A 19,962-nucleotide genomic window follows, 5' to 3' on the forward strand; every position below is an offset into this window, starting at 1 on the left:
CGCGACTAACGCCGCCGCGGCCGCGCGTCGCTGCTTCGCTTGGCTCAGCGCGGGCGTCTCGACCGCTGCTGCTGCTGCGACCGCCCTTGCGGACCGCGGCCGCTGCTTCGCCGGCCCGCGCTGCAGTGTCGCCGCGCATGGGCCTGCTTCCAAAGACGCTGGCGGAGTTCTGGGGCGCGCACGCTGCAGCGTGGGCCGCCACCACCGCCTTCTTTGCCGTCAGCGTCAGCGTCGGTGGCGGCGCTGGCTGGGTCCTGTCGGCGCTGCTCAGCGCGCTGTCCGCCACAAGCCTGTCGCTGGCGGTGCTCCTCGGGCGGAACCGGGAGGAGGCCGGCGTTGCGCTGTCGCTAACCGCGAGCGCCTACTTTACCGGCACGTCCGCGCTGCTCCACGCCGCCGCGGCGACCGTCGCGACGGCGGCGGCTGGCACCGCGTGGCTCGGACTGATGCGGCGGCTCCGCACGTGGCATGCGCTGCTCGCCGCCGGCTCGCTGGGGTTCGCCATCAAGGCGGCGAACAAGGACCGCGCCTTTGGTGGCGCGGCGGGCACCCGCGGCCTGCCGCTGCCGACGCTCGCCCTCATCAACAGCGCGGCCGGCGCCAAGATGGGTGAGGCACTGGCCGCGTCACTGCGCGAGGAGGCGGCGAGGCGGCGCCAGACCGACAGCGCTGCAGCGGAGAGACTGGCGTGGCATGCCCGTGATACGTCCTCGACCCGTCGCGTAGGGCCGACGGCGGCGAGGCCCCTCTCGAGGTGGTCAACCTGGAGGACGTGCCGCCGCGCGAGGCGCTGCGCTCGTTTGGCGAGCGCCACCCGCAGTACCGCGTCCTGGTCTGCGGCGGAGACGGCTCCGTGGCGTGGGTGCGCCGAGAGAGCGCCGCTCTCGAGGGCGAGAAGGGCGCCGCCCCCACTCCTGCTGCTTGCGGGCAGGTGCTCGGCGAGGTGGAGCAGCTCGACGCGCCCTACCGCCCCGCGGTGGCCATCCTGCCGCTCGGCACCGGGAACGACATGTCGCGCGTCCTCGGCTGGGGAAAGTACTTCCGGCCGCAGTCGCTCCGCGCGCGGCTCGCGGCGCTCTCCCTCTCGCGCGTGGCCCTGCTCGACCGGTGTGGAGACCCCCCCCGCTGCTCCCCCTGCCGCTGTCACCCTTGCCGCCGCCTCTCCCCCCCTCCCTCTCCCCCCCGGCGCCCCCCGCTCCACCGCCTCACCTCGCCGCACACCCCACCGCCGGCCTCAGGTGGGGCGTGGCTGCTCTGGGGATGAGGGAGGTGTGAACAGCGTCTCTTCACACCCCACCGCCGGCCTCAGGTGGGGCGTGGCCGGCTCGCTGCCCGACGGGAGGGAGCAGCTCGTGATGAGCAACTACCTCTCCATCGGGGTGGACGCGCGCGCCAGCCTCAACTGGGCGCGGCTCAAGGCTGCTGCGCCGGCCCTCTTCTCGCTGCGGCTGCTGGCCAAGCTGTGGTACATCGTGCTCGGCACGCCCGAGCTGCTGCTGCGCTCGCACCGCGACCTGCCCAGCCGGCTCACACTCACCTGCGACGGGCAGCGCATCCCGCTCCCGCGCCGCTGCCAGGGCCTCATGGCTCGCCTGCCTAGATGCGGAACGAGGCGCTGTGGCTTCCGGCGCGCGCAGAGGCAGAGGCGCCGCTCGCACAGCCTCATCGCGTGGCGTGCTGCGCCGCAGGTTTGCAACACGCCCTCGTACGGAGGCGGCTCCGACCTGTGGGACCCGACGCAGGGCGCGCCGCTGCCGTCGCGGGATCGGATGCAGACGGAGGCGGTGCCGCCGGCGGCGGTGCGCACCAACCCGCCCTCCACGCCTCTCCCCGACGCGGCGCCCAGGGCGGACGTCCTTCTCTTCACACCCGTGCGCGCTGTGAGCAGGACGACGGCGTCCTCGAGATCGTCTGCGTGACCGGCGTCTTCCACCTCGCGCAGACCCTCGCCGGCTTCTCGAATGCGGTGCGGCTGGCGCAGGGGCGCGAGGTGTCGATCGAGGTGGAGGGGAGCGGCGTGCCGCTGCAGGCGTGGGGACAGGCAGCAGCCCGCCGACACCTCGGCCACATCTCGGCCACATCTCGGCCCGCGCCGCCGCAGGTGGACGGCGAGCCGTTCGGCGTCGCCAGCAGCGGGGTGAGCAGCCTCGGCCCCTTCAGCCTCACGCTGCGCCGCCTCGGCACCTCCCTCATGCTGCGCGCCCCCGCCGGCGGCATCGACGCCGCGGACGGCGAGGCCGGGCCGAGCGCCGTCGAGGGGGCGATGGCCGACGGGCTGATCAGCCACGAGGTGCGCGAGGAGCTGCTGGAGAAGATGGCGCGCGCATCGTGAGCCAGACAATCCACTGCGCCTTTGAGCCCTGAGGGATATGAACCTCACACCACACGTCATCACCACACACCGCACAGCGCAACCTGTGGTGTGGGCTGGTGGATGCGCCCTGACGTGTGACTTCAGGCTTTTACAGCAGAAAATGCCACTGCACTCTCTCTCTGCAGTCTGCAGCGCCCCGCGTGCCCCGTCGCAGCGCGGGCCAGACGCGACTAGCGCCCAACCCGACAGCGACACCCCCACGCCACCTCAATGCGCAATGTATTTTTTCGTATCGCCCGCCAAGCAGCACCCACCGCGGACCGCGGCGCCGGCGGCCCATCAGCGTCACTCCGCCTCCTCTCGCCCCCGCCGGGGCGGCGTGGTCAGCGCCGCCGCGTGCCGGCGACGGCGCCGGGCCGTGCGCCTCCCCTCGACTCTGCCGTCGGGCCGCGCCTCCGCGGGCGCCTCATCGTCGGCGGCGGTCGCCTCGCCGCGGCCTGGCTTCGGCAGGAAGCCCCAGCCGCCGAGTGCGTCGGCAAAGGCCACCTGCGAGGGGTAGGGGATGCCGGGGCGGGCCGCGGTGGCGGTGGCGGTGGCGGTGGCGGTGGCGGTGGCGGTGGCGGTGGCGGTGGCGGTGGCGGTGGCGGTGGCGGTGGCGAGGGCGAGGGCGAGGGCGAGGAGGGCGGCCAAGGGGGCCGGCCAGAAAACACGGAGGGGAGGGGAGGGGCGGGGAGGGGTGGGGCGGTCGCCAGCTCTGCGTCGGACGGCTCGCAGTGGCCGAGCGACGGCGCGACGCGGAGCGTGAGGCGGTGGAAGCCGAGGTCAACCTATGATATGATGAGGGCTCCGAGAAGGTTCGCGGGGGGCGAGGGTGGTCCCCGTCGGGCAGAGGTGGGAGCCGGACCAGGTCGGCGTACTTGCGGAGGGCGAGCGAAGCGGCGATGCACTCGTCCGCCGCGCCGTGGAAGGCCGAGATGAGGAGGGCGTCGCGCCCGTCCGGGTACGGGGCGAGGCGGGCCGTGCACTCGTACACGTGTCCGAACGAGGCGAAGACGCCGCCGAGCAGCTCTCGGTGCGTGAGCGCGGCGTCGAGCGCCATGCAGCAGCCCTGCGAGGCGCCTCCGATGGCGACGCGCGAGTAGTCGCCGCCGAGCGCGGCCGCCTGCAGGGAGCTCCCGACACGCTCAGGGAGGGGCCCCGGAGGGCACCTCCGGGCGGGCAAAGTGCAGAGTCGGGCCTCGGCGTCGATGGCGGCGTGGATCCGCTCGCGCGCCCACGCCACCTGCTCCTCGTCGATCTCCTCCTCGAGGTCGGGCCTGCGGCGTGGGATGGCTCGCTATCACGCGGCTGTCCGCACACGACACCCGACACCCTCCTCGCGGCCCGTCGCCTCCCTTCGTCGCCGCCGTGGTCGGTGAAGTAATCGTGCCACGCCGGGTGGCGCGGCCGCTCGTCGCCGTAGCACGAGACGGTGCGAATGGGCGCGTTCAGAAAGACGAGCTTGAGGGTGTCTGCCGGCGGCGAGGGTGGCGAGGGGCGTGCGGTGGGGCGTGGGCGGGCGCAGCGCGGCCGCCGCTGCAAACGGGCGCGCGGCGCGCCTAGGGTCCGCCGGCCGAGTGCCTTGGCGAGAGCTGGCAGCCACCCCGAGGCGAGCTGCTTGCCGGTGGAGGTGAAGCCGTGCAGCATGATGACCGTCCGGGCGTGCGCCTGCGGCGTGCGTGGCTGCAGCACAAACGGCGCCTGCAGCCCCTTTGGCCCGGCGCCGCCGCCGCCCGCTCGCCGGCCCGCCCGGCTCTTGCGGGCCCGGCGCCGCTTTGCCGCGCCGGCCGTCGAAGGTTCCTCCGGCATGGGCTCGAGCGTGACGGAGGCGGGCGTCTGCGCCATCTCCTCTCTGATGCGGAGCTTCTCGAGCCCTGTGATGGCGGCGAGCATGGGTGTCGGGCAGTCGTCGACCTCCGGCGTCGGCAGCGCCTTGGAGAGCTCGTCGCCATGCACCGGCGCCGGGCGCTTCGTCTTGTAGGTCGGGGAGTCGTCGTCCTCCATCGCAAAAACGGGGTTGAAGCGAGCGCGAACTGCGAACGGGAGAACTGCGCCGCTTCGCGGGAAGAGAGAAGAATTCTATTCACACATTTCTTTCACAAACATTCCTTTCATCTCCGAGAATAGCGTTTCTCCCAGTGCTCCAAGCCCAGCGTTTTCGTGAATTTACGACACACGCCCGGGGCACCGCCGCGACGAGAGCTAGCAGAAGCAGCGAACTGACACAGCGAGCACCGACATGCGCGGCGGGCTCCACCGCCTCCTCTCCCGCGCCAGCAGCGCTCGGGCGGTGCTCGCGCTGCACGCGGCGCACGAGCCGCTCGCGCCAGTCCACCTCGCCACGTGCTGGAGCCGGCTTGGCCGCGCCACCGGCAGCGAGCTCGCGCATCTGCGTCGCGGCGGCGGCAAGCGGCTTGAGCCGCTCCGCCGGGCAACACACCAGTCGCTGCGACGGCTCGATGCAAAGGGCGTCGCCACCCTTGCGCACGCGCTCGGCCGGCTTCGGCTCTGCGGCGGCAGCGAGACCACCCAGCCTTGGTCCGAGCTCTGGGAGGGCCTGGAGGAGGCCGCGCTGCGGTGCGCGGCGAGGCAGACCTTCACGCCGCAGGGCCTCTCAAACACGGCGTGGTCACACGCAAAGGCTGGCCGCAGAGCGCCCGCCCTCTTTGACGCGCTCGCCCGTGAGGCAGAGCGGCAGGCAGACGGCTTCAACTCCCGAGACCACGCGATCACGGCGTGGGCATTCGCGTCGGCGGCGCACGCGGCACCCTCGCTCTTCGACGCGATCGCCGCGCGCGCCGGCGCCGCGCCGCTCCTCGGCCAGTGCAGCGAGCAGTCCCTCTCCAACCTGGCGTGGGCCTTTGCGACGGCGGGGCACGAGGCGTCGGAGCTGCTCGACGCCATCGCGGGTGAGGCGGCGCCGCGGCTGCCCTCCTTCTCTGGCCAGGCGCGCCGAGCGCACTGCCGAGCACACACCGCCAGCACCGCTCGAGACGCCGCGCCGAAGGACGGCGCTGTGCCGTGACAGGCGCTCGCCAACACGGCGTGGGCGTTTGCGACGGCCTCGCATGCGGTGCCGGCGCTGTTCAGCGGCATCGAGGCGGAGGTGGTGGCGAGGCTGAGGGCAGAGGGCGGGGTCGCGCCTGAGGCGGCATTCAAGCCTCAGGAGCTGAGCAACCTCGCGTGGGCTTTTGCGACGGCGGGGCACGAGGCGCCGGAGCTGCTCGACGCCATCGCGGGCGAGGCGGCGCCGCGCGTCGGCGAGTTCAGCTCTCAGGGGCTGTCGATGACGGCCTGGGCGTACGCGGCGTCCGGCAGGCCGGCACCGGCCCTCTTCGATTCCATCGCCGGCGAGCTCGCGCCGCGTGTCGGCGAGTTCAGCCCGCAGGGGCTGTCGACTGCGGCGTGGGCGTTTGCGACGGCAAACCACACCGCCCCCTCGCTGCTCGACGCCGTCGCGGCGCAGGCGGTGGCGAGGCACGCAGAGCTTGACGCGCGCTGCCTGACGGCCACGGCTTGGTCGCTGGCGGTCCTGGACATGGGAGGAAACGGGGAGCGAGGCACGGGCGGCGCGGCGCGGTTTGCGCGCCGGTGCGATTGCCACCCGCCGAGCCCGCCTCTGCCCTCCCCGCCGCCCGGCCCGTCCGTCTCCCCGCCACCGCCCCCGCCTCCCCGCCTCTAGGTTCGGCGGCTGGCTCGACTCGCGCGCGGCCGAGCTGTCGCACGAGAGCCTCTGCCAGCTGCACCAGTGGCGGCTTTGGCGCGCAGAGGAGCGGCGGCGGAGCGACGGGCTGCCTTCGGCGCCGCTGCTCGCCCAGGCCGCCGCCGCCTTTGGAGCGACGCGCACGCGACAGTCCGAGATCCAAAGCAGCGTTGGCGAGGCGCGCACTGCACCTGCACTCGCTCTCCGCCTCGCTCCCATCGCCGCGATTTCGCCGCCCCGGCCTCCTCTCCGCCTCGCTCTCCCGGCGCCTCGCCGCTCCCGCCGCCACGCTGTTCCCAGCCTACCCCTCTCCACCCCTACTCCCGCGCTGGCCGCAGGCGCTCGCTGCCCTCGACACGTGGCCGAGCCGCGAGCGGTTGCGGAGCGGACGGACACGTCCAGGACGCGCCCCCGCCACTTGGCCTCAGGTGGCCCGAGGAGGAGGTGCGATTGCCGTGCGGCTACACGCTCGACTGGCTCGTGCAGTGGCGCGGCGTCTCGCTCGGCGTCGAGGTGGACGGCCCGCGCCATTTCCTCGGCAGGCGGCCGAGCGGCGCTACGGCCCTCAAGCGGCGGCAGGTCCGCGCCTTCGGCACGCCGCTGGTCAGCATCCCGTACTGGGAATGGGACGGGCTGCGGGACGGGGGCGCCCGCGTCGCGTTCCTGCGACGGGCGCTCGAGCGCGAGGCCACCAGCAAGGGCGCCGAGGGCGGGTCGGGTGCGAGGGGGCTGGACGGGAGAACGTCCAGCGCTGCAGGCGGGTGACGCCGTGAGGTGGTATTTGGGCGAGTGCGGAGAGAGAGTTTCAGCCGGTGTGTGCACGATGCCTGTCGTGTGTCACGTTGTGTCTGTGTCAGCAACAATCCAATGTGCTGTGAGAGAGAAGCCGCGGAAAGCCGACATCCCCCCCGGCGCCCGGGCCCCCCGGCCCCGCGTCATCACGGGCCCCCAATGCCCAAAAGAGGCAGCCACACATAAAAAGGACCCCTCGCGCCTCGAGCGTCGAGGCTCGAGCAAACCGAAACCCCACGAGCAAGGAGAGAGAGACAGAGAGCGAAACAGAAAGAAAAACCAACAATCGGCAACAACAACTCCGCTCTATCCCAAACCAAGGACCAATAAAAATGGAGCAGTTGGAGTGCGGTCGGGTCATCAACCTCACATCAGGGCCGCGGGCCGAGCTATATATCGTATGAAGCGCACCCAGCGGGCCGAATGATTGGTATATCGGGCTACGAGCAAAAGAGCCCTGATCCCGGCGGGGGGATGCGCGATCAAAAAAGACTCTACCTGGATAAAGCAAAAATGCGCATGGAAGAAAGAAAACGGACACGCAAGCTAGGGCTGGGTCTTGGGCTCAACGAGGTTTTCCGGAAAACAAAAAGGAAAACAGAGGTCCCCAGCACTTTGCGTTTCCGGAAATTTCCAGGGAACAGAGGGTGTTTGGTGCTCCATTCTGGAAACTCGCGAGTTTCCCTGAGTCTGAGAGCTGGTCTGGGGCAAAATCTGAGGCAAAATTGAGGAAATCGACAAAATACCCAGGCGGTCGCAGGGTAATTTCCAGGTATACACGGGTTCTCCGCGAAATTCCCGGCATTTTGCCGATTTGGCCTAAAATTTGGCTGATTTTTTTGGCTGGTTTTGGGCCCAAAGCCCCAAACCAGCCTCAGACTCGGCTCAGAGCCAAAAATTTGACGATTTCCACGCAGTTTTCCCGGGAGAATAGAGAGGAAAGAGAGGGTGCTGTAGAGAAAAAAGGAAAGGAAAACAGACGGGGTGCGAGAGGCAAACCTCGTTGAGCCCAAGCTGGGTCGAGGACAGGCGAGAGCGACAGACACGTCCACAGGTCCCCACCTTTGCAGGATTTTGCAAAAGCGAGGAGGAGGGGGCGCGGCGCGGAGAGGACTGGGCACAGGGATCTCTCTCACATAGGATACGCACCTGGGTGCTGGGATTCGTAAAAATCCAAAAGCGCCGTGTTTGGCCAAGGGCGCAGAAGCGAGCTCGTTTCTGAGGCGATGCACATTCGCCGTCCGCGTGCTGAGCGGCAGCCGAGCGACCCAGCCACTTCGATATGGCGGCGAATCGGTTGGAAAGTCCGGCCGGAACCGGAGACTTTGGCGAAAATTGACGAGAAGCCGCCGCCGCTCAAGCGTGGCGGGACGATCGAGGTGAGGGACTCTCTCGACTCGATTCCGTCTCCTCGTGGCACGTTCAACGAAGCCGAGGTGCTTCCGCTGAGGACGGTGCCGCTCCGCCTGTGGGCCACGTCTCGCGGCCTGGCGGTCGAGGTGCAGAGGGCTGACGGAGGAGACCCAGAGCCGGGCGCGTGCAGCGGCTCCTCTCTGCTGCAGCGCCCCGCGATCGACCTGCGAAAGGAGCTCGAGGACACGTCGCGCAGGGCACGTTCTGTGTGCTGGGGCGCTGACTTGTCCCCGTCTCTCTTTCCCCTCTTCCCCGACGACATGCCAGCAGCCATGCAGATGGTGCACGGCCTCCGGCCGTTCCGCTGGCGGGCGTCCGCCGACCTCCCTCCGCTAGTGTCACCGCTCTCCATCGCCCAGGGCGACGAGGATGATGACGATAGCGCGATGGCGGAATGGCTGGAGCGGGTCGGCCGGTCGTGAACACCACCGGTGAATGTGAAGCGCGTGTAGCTGTGGTAAAAGTTGTTGTGCGGGCCGCGTCGTCTCGCATATGTGCGGCACGGGCGGACATGATTACTATTCGCTCTGTCGCTGTAAATTGCATTCTTCTTAAGGGCCTACCCTGGTGGGCCGGCCCGCAACAAGGCTGTTGTGCACACACGCGCGCGCACAGTCCTCTGTGTGTGCTGTGTCTGGACTTGGCCTGAGCAAATGGTAGCGTTTAGGGCGTGAATTTAGCCGAAGTGGACCTTGCTCAGCAAGGTCAGAGCAAGGTCACCAGAGGCCATGTGTCGGGGCAGCCACAAGCGGGCTGAGCATCAGATCCGCGCGCGCGACATCTCACACACCGCACTCCACTCAGCGCAGAAGTCAGATATTGTGATTGACACACAGGATAAAGTGACAGATACGCAAATCGTAATTCGTAAAGAGAAAATTATCTATTGGGGTGTCACGTGTCACGACTCGAGATTAGCACTCCCCAAAGTGTTAAGACCCGCAACGTGGGCGTGACGAAGCAGAGCAGATTCGACGAGATGTCGGCTCCGGCGAAGATTGGGGCGACCACAAACCAAGAAATAAATAAACAAAAACGGACAACTCTACTGTGAGATGGGTAAAAAGGAACAGGTCCCCGCCCTTGCGATCTTTGTGCAGGAATCTTTGTGGGGGTGGTCGGCGACTAGCCGGGGTCGTCCTTCCGATGGGGGCTAGCGTAGCATCCTAGCACTAGCCGTCTTCCACTTGGTCCCTCGGGTCCCTGCTGCTCCTAATCTCTTCGTACATCCTCCTGCTGATCTCCGCAAAGCGTCCTGCTCCCTCCCTCGTCTCGCCCTGCGCGTCTGCTCCAACTCTCCCCCGTCGTCTGCCCTGCGTCGTCTGGCGGCGGGTCCTCCATAGTCGTCGGTTGTGGTCGCCGCCCTCCTCGTGCCTCTTCCCAACGTTCCCTCGGCGACCGATGCCGTCCGCTCCGACTCCGCCGTCCCCGGGTCTGCCCTGCTCTCGTCTGCGCTAGTTTCTGTCAAAAAAGACCACAAACCAAAGTTCTTCCCTGAGGGAGGGTGTAGAGGATGTAGAGTGTAGAGCGCTGTAGAGCTGTAGAGATGTAGAGCGCCCTGGAGCGCTGTAGAGCGCTGTAGAGCTGTAGAGCTCTACATCCGGCGCGGGACAGAGCGATGCAGATGTAGAGCGATGTAGAGCGCGATTTTGCTGTAGAGTTTGTTGTAGAGGCTCTACAGCAAAACCGCCGGGAAGGCAGTGACTCAAAGAGGTCGAGCCGCACTAATGGGGTGTCTCCGAGCTTACTGGAGCTCTGGTGGACGGCCCTGACTATCCCTGACACACAGAGAGTCACTCTGACGGCACACAACACCCTATAACTGCGTCATGACCAGCCTGCCATGCGTCGCCGGTGCCGCATTCGTCGCAGTGCTTCTTTAGCAGGCGGTGGACTGTCGGCTGCGAGGACGGTCGCATTTGCGCGAGGCGAGGCGAGCATTCAGACGCGTTGCATGCGCCATGACTCGCGCCAGCGCGTGCGGGAGCTCCTGGCTGAGCGTTGAGTCCAGTCCAGGCGAGTTGCGCTGGCCACGATCGCTACGCCGAGCCGAGCTGACGCGCCGAGGCGCCGGCCAGTCGCAGCCGTGAGGCATGCCACAGCAGCAGAGGCAACTGCCACCCATTGGGCGGGCAGACAGAAGGCCAGGGCAGCACTGGCAAGTGCAACGCGCCTCATGTCGGAGAGCGACCGTGCCTCGTTCGCCGCTTATGTTTAGAGATTTCACGCTGTAGAGGGCCTTCGCTCTACATCTGCATCGCTCTGTCCCGCGGCGGATGTAGAGCTCTACAGCTCTACAGCGCTCTAGAGCGCTCTACAGCTCTACAGCTCTACAGCGCTCTACACTCTACATCCTCTACACCCTCCCTCAGGTTCTTCCTTTTCGTTTCTTTTTAGCGAGGAGATGAGCGCAATACGCAATGACCAATGGGTCTCCGCGGAGACCGATTCTGAGCTTCGATAGCCATGTTGGTGTGGGGGGCGGGGCCCGCCGGCCCGCTGGTGTCGGTCCAAATTCGCGTCGTGAACGTGTGCGCGCTCCCGTCTCCCGTACGGCTTTAGTGCGTAGACGAGACGACGCTCGACGACGACGTGGCAACCGCAACACGTGGAACGTGTCCTCAAAACGCGGACCAACGCAACGTGCAAAACGTGGCGGGTGGCCCGCTACGTACGCGCAGCGGCGTGAGTCTGCTCTAGCGGGGCGCCACGTGCTAACACTGCTCTTGTGTGTTGTGACAGGACTTCTGTGGAGACGGCGAGGGGGGTAGGGCGGCGGCGAGGGCGGCGGCGGCGAGGGTGGTGGTGTAGGGTGGCGGCGAGGGGGCAGTGGGGAGGGCAGCGGGGCGGCTGGAGGCGAGGGCGCGAGAGCGGCGGCAGTCCGGAGGGCGGCCGAGGGGAGGGTGGTGCGGGGCGGGAGGGCGGCGGCGAGGGCGGCGGGGGCGGAAGGTCGAAGGAGGGTGGTGGGGGCAAGGGTGCCGTGGCTGCGAGGCCGGGCCCCGGCGGCGAGGGAGGGGGCGGAGACGGTGGCGACGAGGGCGGCGGCGGCGAGGGGTGGTGAGATTGGCAGCAGGCCGAGAGGGGCGGGGGTGAGTGCGGCGCGGCGGGGCGGGAGGCGGCGGCGGGCGAGGGCGGGGGCAAGGGCGGCGGCAAGGGCCGGGGGCGTGGGTGGCAGCGAGGGAGGCGGGCATGGTGGTGGTGGCGAGGGTGGTGAGAGCAGCGGCGGTGGAGACGGTGGTGACGAGGGCGGTGGCGGTGAGGGTGGCGGGGCGGCTGGAGGCGAGGGCGGCGGCAGGCCGACACGGGGTTGAGGAGCGGCGTGCGTGCCTGGCGACGCCTCGGCCAAGTGCGCAAGGAGAGTGGCAAGGGAGGTGACTGGGTGATGCTACAGAGGAGCGCAGTGGGTGCTTCGGAACGCAAAGAAGAGCGTGGAAGGCTCTGAGGGGGGTAGGACGCTTGCGCCGCCCGCTCCGGAGGCCGCATTCAGCCCGGAGGGGACCGCGGGAGTGCCCCCCGTGGCGGCTCGGAGAGGGCCGGGTGTGTCTGCGTAGTGGCCTGCGCACTGCCTTGGGGCAGGCCGGCGGCGAGGGCGGTGGAGGTGACGGTGGTGGCGAGGGGGCGGCGGCCAGCTAGGGTTGTGGGGCGGCTGGAGGGGAGAGGGTGAGAGCGGCGGCATGCTGGAGGGCGGCGGCGGCGGGGCGGGAGGCGGAGTGTCACACGGAGGCGAGGGTGGCGGCGGGGGCGGCGGTGAGGGCGGCGAGGGCGGCGGTAAAGGGCGGGGGCTAGCGTCGGAGGGCGGGCTCGACGGCGACGGCAGCTGCAACGGGCGGCGGGGGCAAGGTGGGGATGAGGGTGGGGAGGGTGGCCGGAATGGTAGCGCGGCGGCGTGGGCGGTGGCGAGGGCGGTGGCGAGGGCGGTGGAGGTAACGGTAAAGTGGGTGCTTTGGAACGCAAAGAAGAGCGTGGAAGGCTCTGAGTAGACTTAGACGCTCGCGCCGCCCGCTCCGGAGGCCGCATTCAGCCCGGAGGGGACCGCGGGAGCGCCCAATGGCGGCTCGGGGAGAGCCGGGTGTGTCTGCGCAGTGGCCTGCGCGCTGCCTTGGGCAGAAATGGCGCTCTCGCCCCCTCGGCTCCGCCCCCGAGCGAGTGAGGCTCGGAGAAGAGGCGAGGGGGGGAGAGCGCCGAGAGAGCGACTGAGGAACGGGAGAGGCCCTTGAGGGTTGTTGCGCGCGCGCAACAAATCGTCAGAACCAAGGCTGAATCTCAGCGGATCGTGGCAACAAGGCCACTCTGCCGCGTACAATACCCCGTTCCTTATTCAAGTCGTCTGCAAGGGATTCGTCGGCCCGGGTCCGTGAATTGTGGTCGCTCGCGGCTCAGGCAGTGCTACCGTTGCTCGTGGCGTCCCCGGGCCGGTAGGTGGCTTTCCTTCCGGCATGGATTCTAACTTAGAGGCGTTCAGTTATAATCCGGCGCATGGCAGCTTCGCCGCATCGCCGTTTCCGGCGGCGGCTATACCGATGATGCGAATTGGTGGTTCCTCTCGTACTGAACCAAATTACCGTAGAAAAACAGACAGCAGTAGGGTAAAACTAACCTGTCTCACGACGGTCTAAACCCAGCTCACGTTCCCTGTTGGTGGGTGAACAATCCTGCATTTGGCCCCCGCTGCGAGGCAGTGATAGGAAGAGCCGACATCGAAGGATCAAAAAGCTACGTCGCTATGAACGCTTGGCAGCCACAAGCCAGTTATCCCTGTGGTAACTTTTCTGACACCTCTAGCTTGAAATTCCCAAAGACGAGAGGATCGATAGGCCACGCTTTCGCGGTTTGTATTCGTACTGAAAATCAAAATCAACCGAGCTTTTCCCCTTTCGGTCCACATGAGATTTCTGTTCTCATTGAGCTCAAAATCGGGCGCCTGCGTTATTTTTTAACAGACGTGCCGCCCCAGCCAAACTCCCCACCTGTTAGTGTCCCCGACGCGGATCGCGCGCACGAAGCGGCTTGGATCCAGAAGTGAGGCGAGCCTCCCTCCGCGCCACCGAGTAAGTAAAACAACGTTGACGGTTGCGGTATTTCACTGTCGGGTTGCCCCTCCCGCATATTCTACACCCATCAAGTCGTTCCACAGTAACAGACTAGAGTCAAGCTCAACAGGGTCTTCTTTCCCCGCTGATTCTTCCAAGCCCGTTCCCTTGGCTGTGGTTTCGCTAGACAGTAGATAGGGACAGTGGGAATCTCACGAATCCATTCATGCGCGTCACTAATTGGATGACGAGGCATTTGGCTACCTTAAGAGAGTCATAGTTACTCCCGCCGTTTACCCGCGCTTGGTTGAATTTCTTCACTTTGACATTCAGAGCACTGGGCAGAAATCACATTGCGTCAGCACCCTCGCGGGCCATCGCAATGCTTTGTTTTAATTAAACAGTCGGATTCCCCTTGTCCGCGCCAGTTCTGAAGCGGCTGTTCGTCGCGCAGGGAGAGCCGGAGCGCTCCTAGGCCGTCCGCCGGACGGCCGCGCGGGATCCGCAGCCGTGAGGCCGTAGTCCCCGCGCAGCCAGCCGGCCTCGAGCCTAGGACCCCTGCGCCCAGCCTTCAGAGCCATTCCTTCTCCCGAGGTTGCGGAACCATTTTGCCGACTTCCCTTACCTACATTGCTCTATCGACTAGAGGCTGTTCACCTTGGAGACCTGATGCGGTTATGAGTACGACCAGGCGTGAGAACGAACCGCTCCCCCGGATTTTCACGGGCCGTCGGGAGCGCGCCGGACACCCCAAGACTTAGGGTGCTTTGCCTGCCGTGTAGCCCTCGCTCCGGCTAAACCGATTCCAGGGCAGGAGGCAGTTAAGAAGAAAAGAGAACTCTTCCCAGGGCTCCCGCCGGCGTCTCCGGGTTCGTTCGCGTCGCCGCCCACCATCCACGCGCTGGCTCGGGAATATTAACCCGATTCCCTTTCGACGGACGGGCTGACAGAACCAGCCGCGTTCGGCGGAGTTTTCCTGTCTCTTAGGGTCGGCTCACCCGTGTCCAACTGCTGTTCACACGGAACCTTTCTCCACTTCAGTCTTCAAAGTTCTCATTTGAATATTTGCTACTACCACCAAGATCTGCACCGGGGCCCGCTTCACCCAGGCTCGCGCCCAAGGCTGCGCCGCGAGCCCCGCGCCCTCCTACTCGCCGGCGCCTCGCGCTCGCGCCGGCGGCCGCGCATCGGTGGTCCGCTTGAGCGCCATCCATTTTCAGGGCTAGTACCTTCGGCAGGTGAGTTGTTACACACTCCTTAGCGGGTTCCGACTTCCATGGCCACCGTCCTGCTGTCTGGAGGTACCAACGCCTTTTGTGGTATCTGATGAGCGGACACTTGGGTACCTTAGCGCGGCGTTCGGTTCATCCCGCATCGCCAGTTCTGCTTACCAAAAATGGCCCACTTTGAACGCGCCGTTCGCCGCCCGGGATCACTCAAGCATCCCGGGCCTCTTGCCCATTTAAAGTTTGAGAATAGGTGCAAGCTGTTTCAGCCCACAGGCCTCTAATCATTCGCTTTACCTGACAAAACCGTTGCGTTCAAGCTATCCTGAGGGAAACTTCGGAGGGAACCAGCTACTAGATGGTTCGATTAGTCTTTCGCCCCTATACCCAGATTCGACGAACGATTTGCACGTCAGTATCGCTACGAGCCTCCACCAGAGTTTCCTCTGGCTTCACCCTACCCAGGCATAGTTCACCATCTTTCGGGTCCCGACAGGTGTGCTCCACTCAAACCCCTCACAGAAGGTCAAGGTCGGTTGGCAGGGCATGCCCTTCACTTTCATTCCGCACGCGGGCTTGCCACCCGGGTACTCGCACACGTGTCAGACTCCTTGGTCCGTGTTTCTAGACGGGTCGGAGGGGCCCGTTCCGTCAGCCGGGCCCCGGGCCGCGCCAGGACGGGAGCTGGCCGTAAAGCCCCGCTCCCGGGTTGAGGCGCGGCGCCGAGGCGCGGCTGACCCGGCGCGCAGAAGTGCACCTGGGGAGAACCCCAGGCTGAGTCGGCGCGCCGAAGCCGGGCCCATCCGGGTTTCCTCCTACCGATTTCAAGCACTCTTTGACTCTCTTTTCAAAGTTCTTTGCATCTTTCCCTCACGGTACTTGTTCGCTATCGGTCTCTCGCCAGTATTTAGCTTTAGATGGAATTTACCACCCAATTCAAGCTGCAATCCCAAGCAACCCGACTCGACGAGGACGCATCGTAAGGCCGCAACCCGCCACGGTACGGGATTCTCACCCTCTCCGACACCCTGTTCCAAGGGACTTGAGCGGCGGGCGCGGCCGATAACGCCTCTCTAGACCACAATTCGGGGGGCGCTGCATACGCGAGGCCTCCAGATTGGCAGCGTGAGCTCAGCCCGCTTCATTCGCCATTACTAGGGGCATCCTGGTTAGTTTCTTCTCCTCCGCTTAGTGATATGCTTAAGTTCAGCGGGTAGTCTTGCCTCATTCGATGGCGGGTTTCGAGGCGCGCGGCCGCACAGAGAGCGGCCGCGCGCCGGGGCGGGCGGGCCTCGCTCTCCCGGAGGAGAGGAGAGGCACCGCGCACGCCGGGGGTCGCGAGGCAGAACGGGGCACGCGTCCGCCGGAGGTCTAGTCGTGGACTTAGCACTCCGGCGGGGACGCGGGTTAGACGCCGCCGCCGCGCTCGCAAGGCAGCCTTGGGCGGGCGCGCGAGGGGGCCGAGGCTCCCCCGCGCGGCCGCCGGCTCCGGAGACGAGAGAGAGAGCTCTCTCGCTCCGAGGAGGATGGAGGCGCCCCTCGAAGAGACATGCGTCCGAGCGGAGCCCGGATGCGCCATTTGCGTTCAAAGGTTCGATGATTCACTGAATTCTGCAATTCGCACTACGTATCGCATTTCGCTGCGTTCTTCATCGTTGCGAGAGCCAAGATATCCATCGGCAGGAGTTGTGGGGTTTCATAAGTTGAGGCAGCGCCGGCGTGAGAGCCCGCGCTGCGCAAGAGAGGGGGCCGTGGGGAGGGGAGAGCCACGCGCGCGCCCGAGGCGCAACACGAGCACTCCACACTCACCCAGGCGCGAGACAAGAGGGGTGCGGGCCCGGGTCGGCTCAGGAGAGCCCCCCGGACAGCCGCGCGCTCCACGCGAACGCGGAGCCCGCGACGGGGTTAGACGGGGTACGGTGCAACATCGGTGTGGGTTGGAAAGACCGGTAATGATCCTTCCGCAGGTTCACCTACGGAAACCTTGTTACGACTTCTCCTTCCTCTAAATGATAAGGTTCGGACAGCTTCCCGCGGCGTCGCGGCTGGAGAACCAGCTGCGGCGCCGCAGTCCGGGGGCCTCACCGGATCATTCAATCGGTAGGAGCGACGGGCGGTGTGTACAAAGGGCAGGGACGTAATCAACGTGCGCTGATGACACACGCTTACTAGGAATTCCTCGTTGAAGATTAATAGTTGCAATAATCTATCCCCATCACGATGCAATTTCAAAAGATTACCCGGACCTCTCGGTCAAGGTGATAGACTCGTTGAGTGCATCAGTGTAGCGCGCGTGCGGCCCAGAACATCTAAGGGCATCACAGACCTGTTATTGCCGCGAACTTCCACTTGTTGAAGACAAGTTGTCCCTCTAAGAAGCTCCAGCGAACGGAGGGTTCGCGTCGCTATTTAGCAGGCTGCGGTCTCGTTCGTTAACGGAATTAACCAGACAAATCACTCCACCAACTAAGAACGGCCATGCACCACCACCCATCGAATCAAGAAAGAGCTCTCAATCTGTCAATCCTCACAATGTCTGGACCTGGTAAGTTTCCCCGTGTTGAGTCAAATTAAGCCGCAGGCTCCACTCCTGGTGGTGCCCTTCCGTCAATTCCTTTAAGTTTCAGCCTTGCGACCATACTCCCCCCGGAACCCAAAGACTTTAGTTTCCCGAAAGGTGCTGAAGGAGTCACAAATGGAACATCCTCCAATCCCTAGTCGGCATGGTTTATGGTTAAGACTACGACGGTATCTGATCGTCTTCGATCCCCTAACTTTCGTTCTTGATCAGTGAAAACATCCCTGGCAAATGCTTTCGCAGTGGTTCGTCTTCCGCTGGTCTGAGAATTTCACCTCTCTCGGCGGAATACGAGTGCCCCTGACTGTCCCTGTTAATCATTACTCCGGTGTTCGAAACCAACAAAATAGCACCAGAGTCCTATTTCATTATCCCATGCTAATCCATGCAAGAGCGACTGCCTGCTTGAAACACTCTGATTTTTTCAAAGTAAAAGACCCGTCTCCCGCGCCCGCTCAGTTAAGAGTAGGCGCGGTCTCCGGGTGGAAGGACGCGCCGGCCAGTGCATACCCATCGGCAGACCGGTCGGCCCGCCCCGAAATCCGACTACGAGCGTTTTAACTGCAACAACTTTAATATACGCTATTGGAGCTGGAATTACCGCGGCTGCTGGCACCAGACTTGCCCTCCAATTGATCCTCGTGAAGAGATGTAAATTGTACTCATTCCAATTACAAGACTAAAATAGCCCTGTATTGTTATTTCTTGTCACTACCTCCCTGTGTCAGGATTCGGGCAATTTACGCGCCTGCTGCCTTCCTTGGATGTGGTAGCCATTTCTCAGGCTCCCTCTCCGGAATCGAACCCTAATTCTCCGTTACCCGTTAACGCCATGGTAGGCCTCTATCCTACCATCGAAAGCTGATAGGGCAGAAATTTGAATGAACCATCGCCGGCGTAGAGCCGTGCGATTCGAGCAGTTATTATGACTCAGCACGCAACCGGAGACCGGTTTGGTTTCTTATCTAATAAATACATCCCTCCGTGAGTCGGGAACTCCTGCATGTATTAGCTCTAGAATTACTACGGTTATCCAAGTAGCAAGGTACCATCAAATAAACCATAACTGATTTAATGAGCCATTCGCAGTTTCACAGTATAGTCGCTTATACTTAGACATGCATGGCTTAATCTTTGAGACAAGCATATGACTACTGGCAGGATCAACCAGGTAGCCCGCAGACAAACCGCGGGGAGGGAGCCCAGTCGGAGACCAGACCCCTCCCGCAACGGAAGTCCCGGACCAGACAGGGGCAGGCCAGCGCGCGCGGTCCGAGTCAGAGCCCTCCGTCTCTGGAGGGGACAAGAGACCACCGCGCGCGGCCGCCCAGAGTCTGACCGACAGTGCTCACTCCAGGGCCAACAAAGCCAAGGACACGTGTCGTAATCATGTTACGGAGCGCAGCTCTAGTCAGAGCCGCAGCCCTCGCGCAGTGCCAAGCCGCGGGCCGGCCCAGTACGGGCGGCCTCGCGGGGCGCCGCGCATCGCGCCTCCACTCAAGGATTCGCACGACCGCTCGGTGGCTAGAAGCGCATCACAACCGACACGCCGCAGCTCCACAGCAGGGCGGGAGCCGCTCCGAAAGGGGAGGGCTGCACCGCTGAGCCTGCCAGGGCCTTGTTACGCGGGGCCAGTCGAGGCGCCACCGCCACCGACAGTGCAGCCAGCCAACCCGCGCCCAGAGGAAACCTCCGAGCTGCGAGCCAGCCGCGCTGCGGGGTGAGGCGCACGAGGCGTCTGCCCATCGGGAAACCATCTGCTTCTCACACACAGCCGCTGCCCAGGCGGCCCCATCCAGTCCGGAGGGGCACAGCGAGGGAGCTTTTGCGTCGGGGGAGGGTGAGTCCCCGCGGCGGCACGTGCTGACCAGGCGTCTACGTAACCGAGACTGGGGCCGGATCGCGCAGTGGCGACCCAACCCCGCCCAGCACCGCCTCACACGCACCAGCCGCTCAGTCAACCTACCGGGCCGCGGCTCAAACCGTAAGCAAAAGTCTGCTCCGGCGAACCGCGCCGAGGGAGCACCGCGCCGGCTGCCTCGCGGCCGCCGTTCTGCGCGTCTCCTCACCTATCCACCTGCTTGGGTGGCCGAGAGGGCGGTACCGACCGCGCGGGCAGCACCGCCAGACAAGTCCCAGTGTGTCCGCGCCGGTGCGCGTACTCGCGTTTGTATTCGCCGCAGAAATGCGTATTCCTCTAAGTGGTACGCCGGAGGGCGCCGCTTTGATTGGGTGAGACCATTACCGAGCCGAGGCGCGGACACACTGGGGAAACTGCGGCCCCAGTCATACCGATTCGCCCCGAAGCCGAATGGAATGGGACTGGGGATGCAAATGCGAACCGAATGCGACGTTTTGACTAGGAAACGCGCACACCGACTGCAAACAAAGCCAAACACACCCGAAACGAAGCGACTTGGGCCCCGCGGAGCCGGGAGACGGGCTCCGGGACCGGGGCGGACGGCACACCGACCTCGCCGCACCACACCCCGCCGCCCCGCCTCGGCGCACGGGACCGGGACGCCCCCGCCGCGGCCCCCCCCACCGCTGGGCGGGCCCCGCCGCGCCCCTCCGCCCTCCTCGCCCCACGGGCGGCCCCCCGGCTCCGCCTCCGGAGACCGGCGCCCGGCCCTCTGCGCCCGACCGGCGACCGCGCCGCGCGGCGGCTCTCTCGAGGCGCCGCCATGCGCCTCGGCGGCGGGGGGTGGACGCAGGCGCGGGGCGTCCGTCGGCCCTAGCGGTGGGGGGGGGGGGCGGGGGCGGGGGGGGCGGGGAGGCCGGGGTGCGGGGCGGGGTGGTGGGGGGGGGCGGGCGGCGGGGCGGGGGCGCCGGGGTTGGGTTGCGTGTGTTGGGGCCGGGGGGGGCCG

General features: G+C 65.7%; 5 protein-coding genes across 5 annotated transcripts in view; 3 read left to right on the forward strand and 2 right to left on the reverse strand.

Annotated features, from left to right (window-relative positions):
* Positions 1–137: 137 nt before the first annotated feature.
* On the forward strand, positions 138–6,821 carry EMIHUDRAFT_108647 (hypothetical protein; the record flags this gene model as incomplete). The annotated part of the gene is made up of 9 exons (XM_005792515.1): positions 138–625; positions 727–862; positions 932–1,107; positions 1,310–1,799; positions 1,889–2,002; positions 2,102–2,290; positions 5,820–5,944; positions 6,036–6,206; positions 6,485–6,821. The coding sequence occupies 9 exons, from the start codon at positions 138–140 to the stop codon at positions 6,819–6,821; spliced, it is 2,226 nt and encodes a 741-aa protein (XP_005792572.1).
* A 1,236-nt stretch (positions 6,822–8,057) lies between these two features.
* On the forward strand, positions 8,058–8,781 carry EMIHUDRAFT_361140 (hypothetical protein). The gene has a single exon (XM_005792516.1). It carries the CDS (start codon positions 8,075–8,077, stop codon positions 8,681–8,683), a length of 609 nt encoding a protein of 202 aa, XP_005792573.1. The 5' UTR covers positions 8,058–8,074; the 3' UTR covers positions 8,684–8,781.
* A 3,700-nt stretch (positions 8,782–12,481) lies between these two features.
* On the forward strand, positions 12,482–13,448 carry EMIHUDRAFT_414003 (hypothetical protein). The gene has a single exon (XM_005792517.1). The coding sequence runs from the start codon at positions 12,985–12,987 to the stop codon at positions 13,282–13,284; it is 300 nt and encodes a 99-aa protein (XP_005792574.1). The 5' UTR covers positions 12,482–12,984; the 3' UTR covers positions 13,285–13,448.
* A 3,827-nt stretch (positions 13,449–17,275) lies between these two features.
* On the reverse strand, positions 17,276–19,155 carry EMIHUDRAFT_439744 (hypothetical protein). Its single transcript, XM_005792518.1, has one exon. The coding sequence runs from the start codon at positions 18,850–18,852 to the stop codon at positions 18,631–18,633; it is 222 nt and encodes a 73-aa protein (XP_005792575.1). The 5' UTR covers positions 18,853–19,155; the 3' UTR covers positions 17,276–18,630.
* A 279-nt stretch (positions 19,156–19,434) lies between these two features.
* The window catches only part of EMIHUDRAFT_439745 (hypothetical protein), a gene marked incomplete at its 3' end in the record, with an annotated part of 3,008 nt that continues 2,480 nt past the window's right edge, over positions 19,435–19,962 (reverse strand). Inside the window, exon 8 of the mRNA XM_005792519.1 lies at positions 19,435–19,894. Coding sequence (XP_005792576.1) covers positions 19,436–19,894 — 459 coding nt within the window. The remainder of the gene's footprint in view (positions 19,895–19,962) is intronic.

The sequence above is a fragment of the Emiliania huxleyi genome (genome assembly GCF_000372725.1).
Source record: "Emiliania huxleyi CCMP1516 unplaced genomic scaffold EMIHUscaffold_107, whole genome shotgun sequence".
In the NCBI taxonomy this organism is placed as follows: Eukaryota; Haptophyta; order Isochrysidales; family Noelaerhabdaceae; genus Emiliania; species Emiliania huxleyi.

What these genes read in the sequence shown, in the direction of transcription:
- EMIHUDRAFT_439744 (XM_005792518.1), bottom strand. Translation starts at nt 18,852, where the DNA reads ATGGTTTCCCGATGGGCAGACGCCTCGTGCGCCTCACCCCGCAGCGCG.
- EMIHUDRAFT_361140 (XM_005792516.1), top strand. Translation starts at nt 8,075, where the DNA reads ATGCACATTCGCCGTCCGCGTGCTGAGCGGCAGCCGAGCGACCCAGCC.
- EMIHUDRAFT_414003 (XM_005792517.1), top strand. Translation starts at nt 12,985, where the DNA reads ATGAACGCTTGGCAGCCACAAGCCAGTTATCCCTGTGGTAACTTTTCT.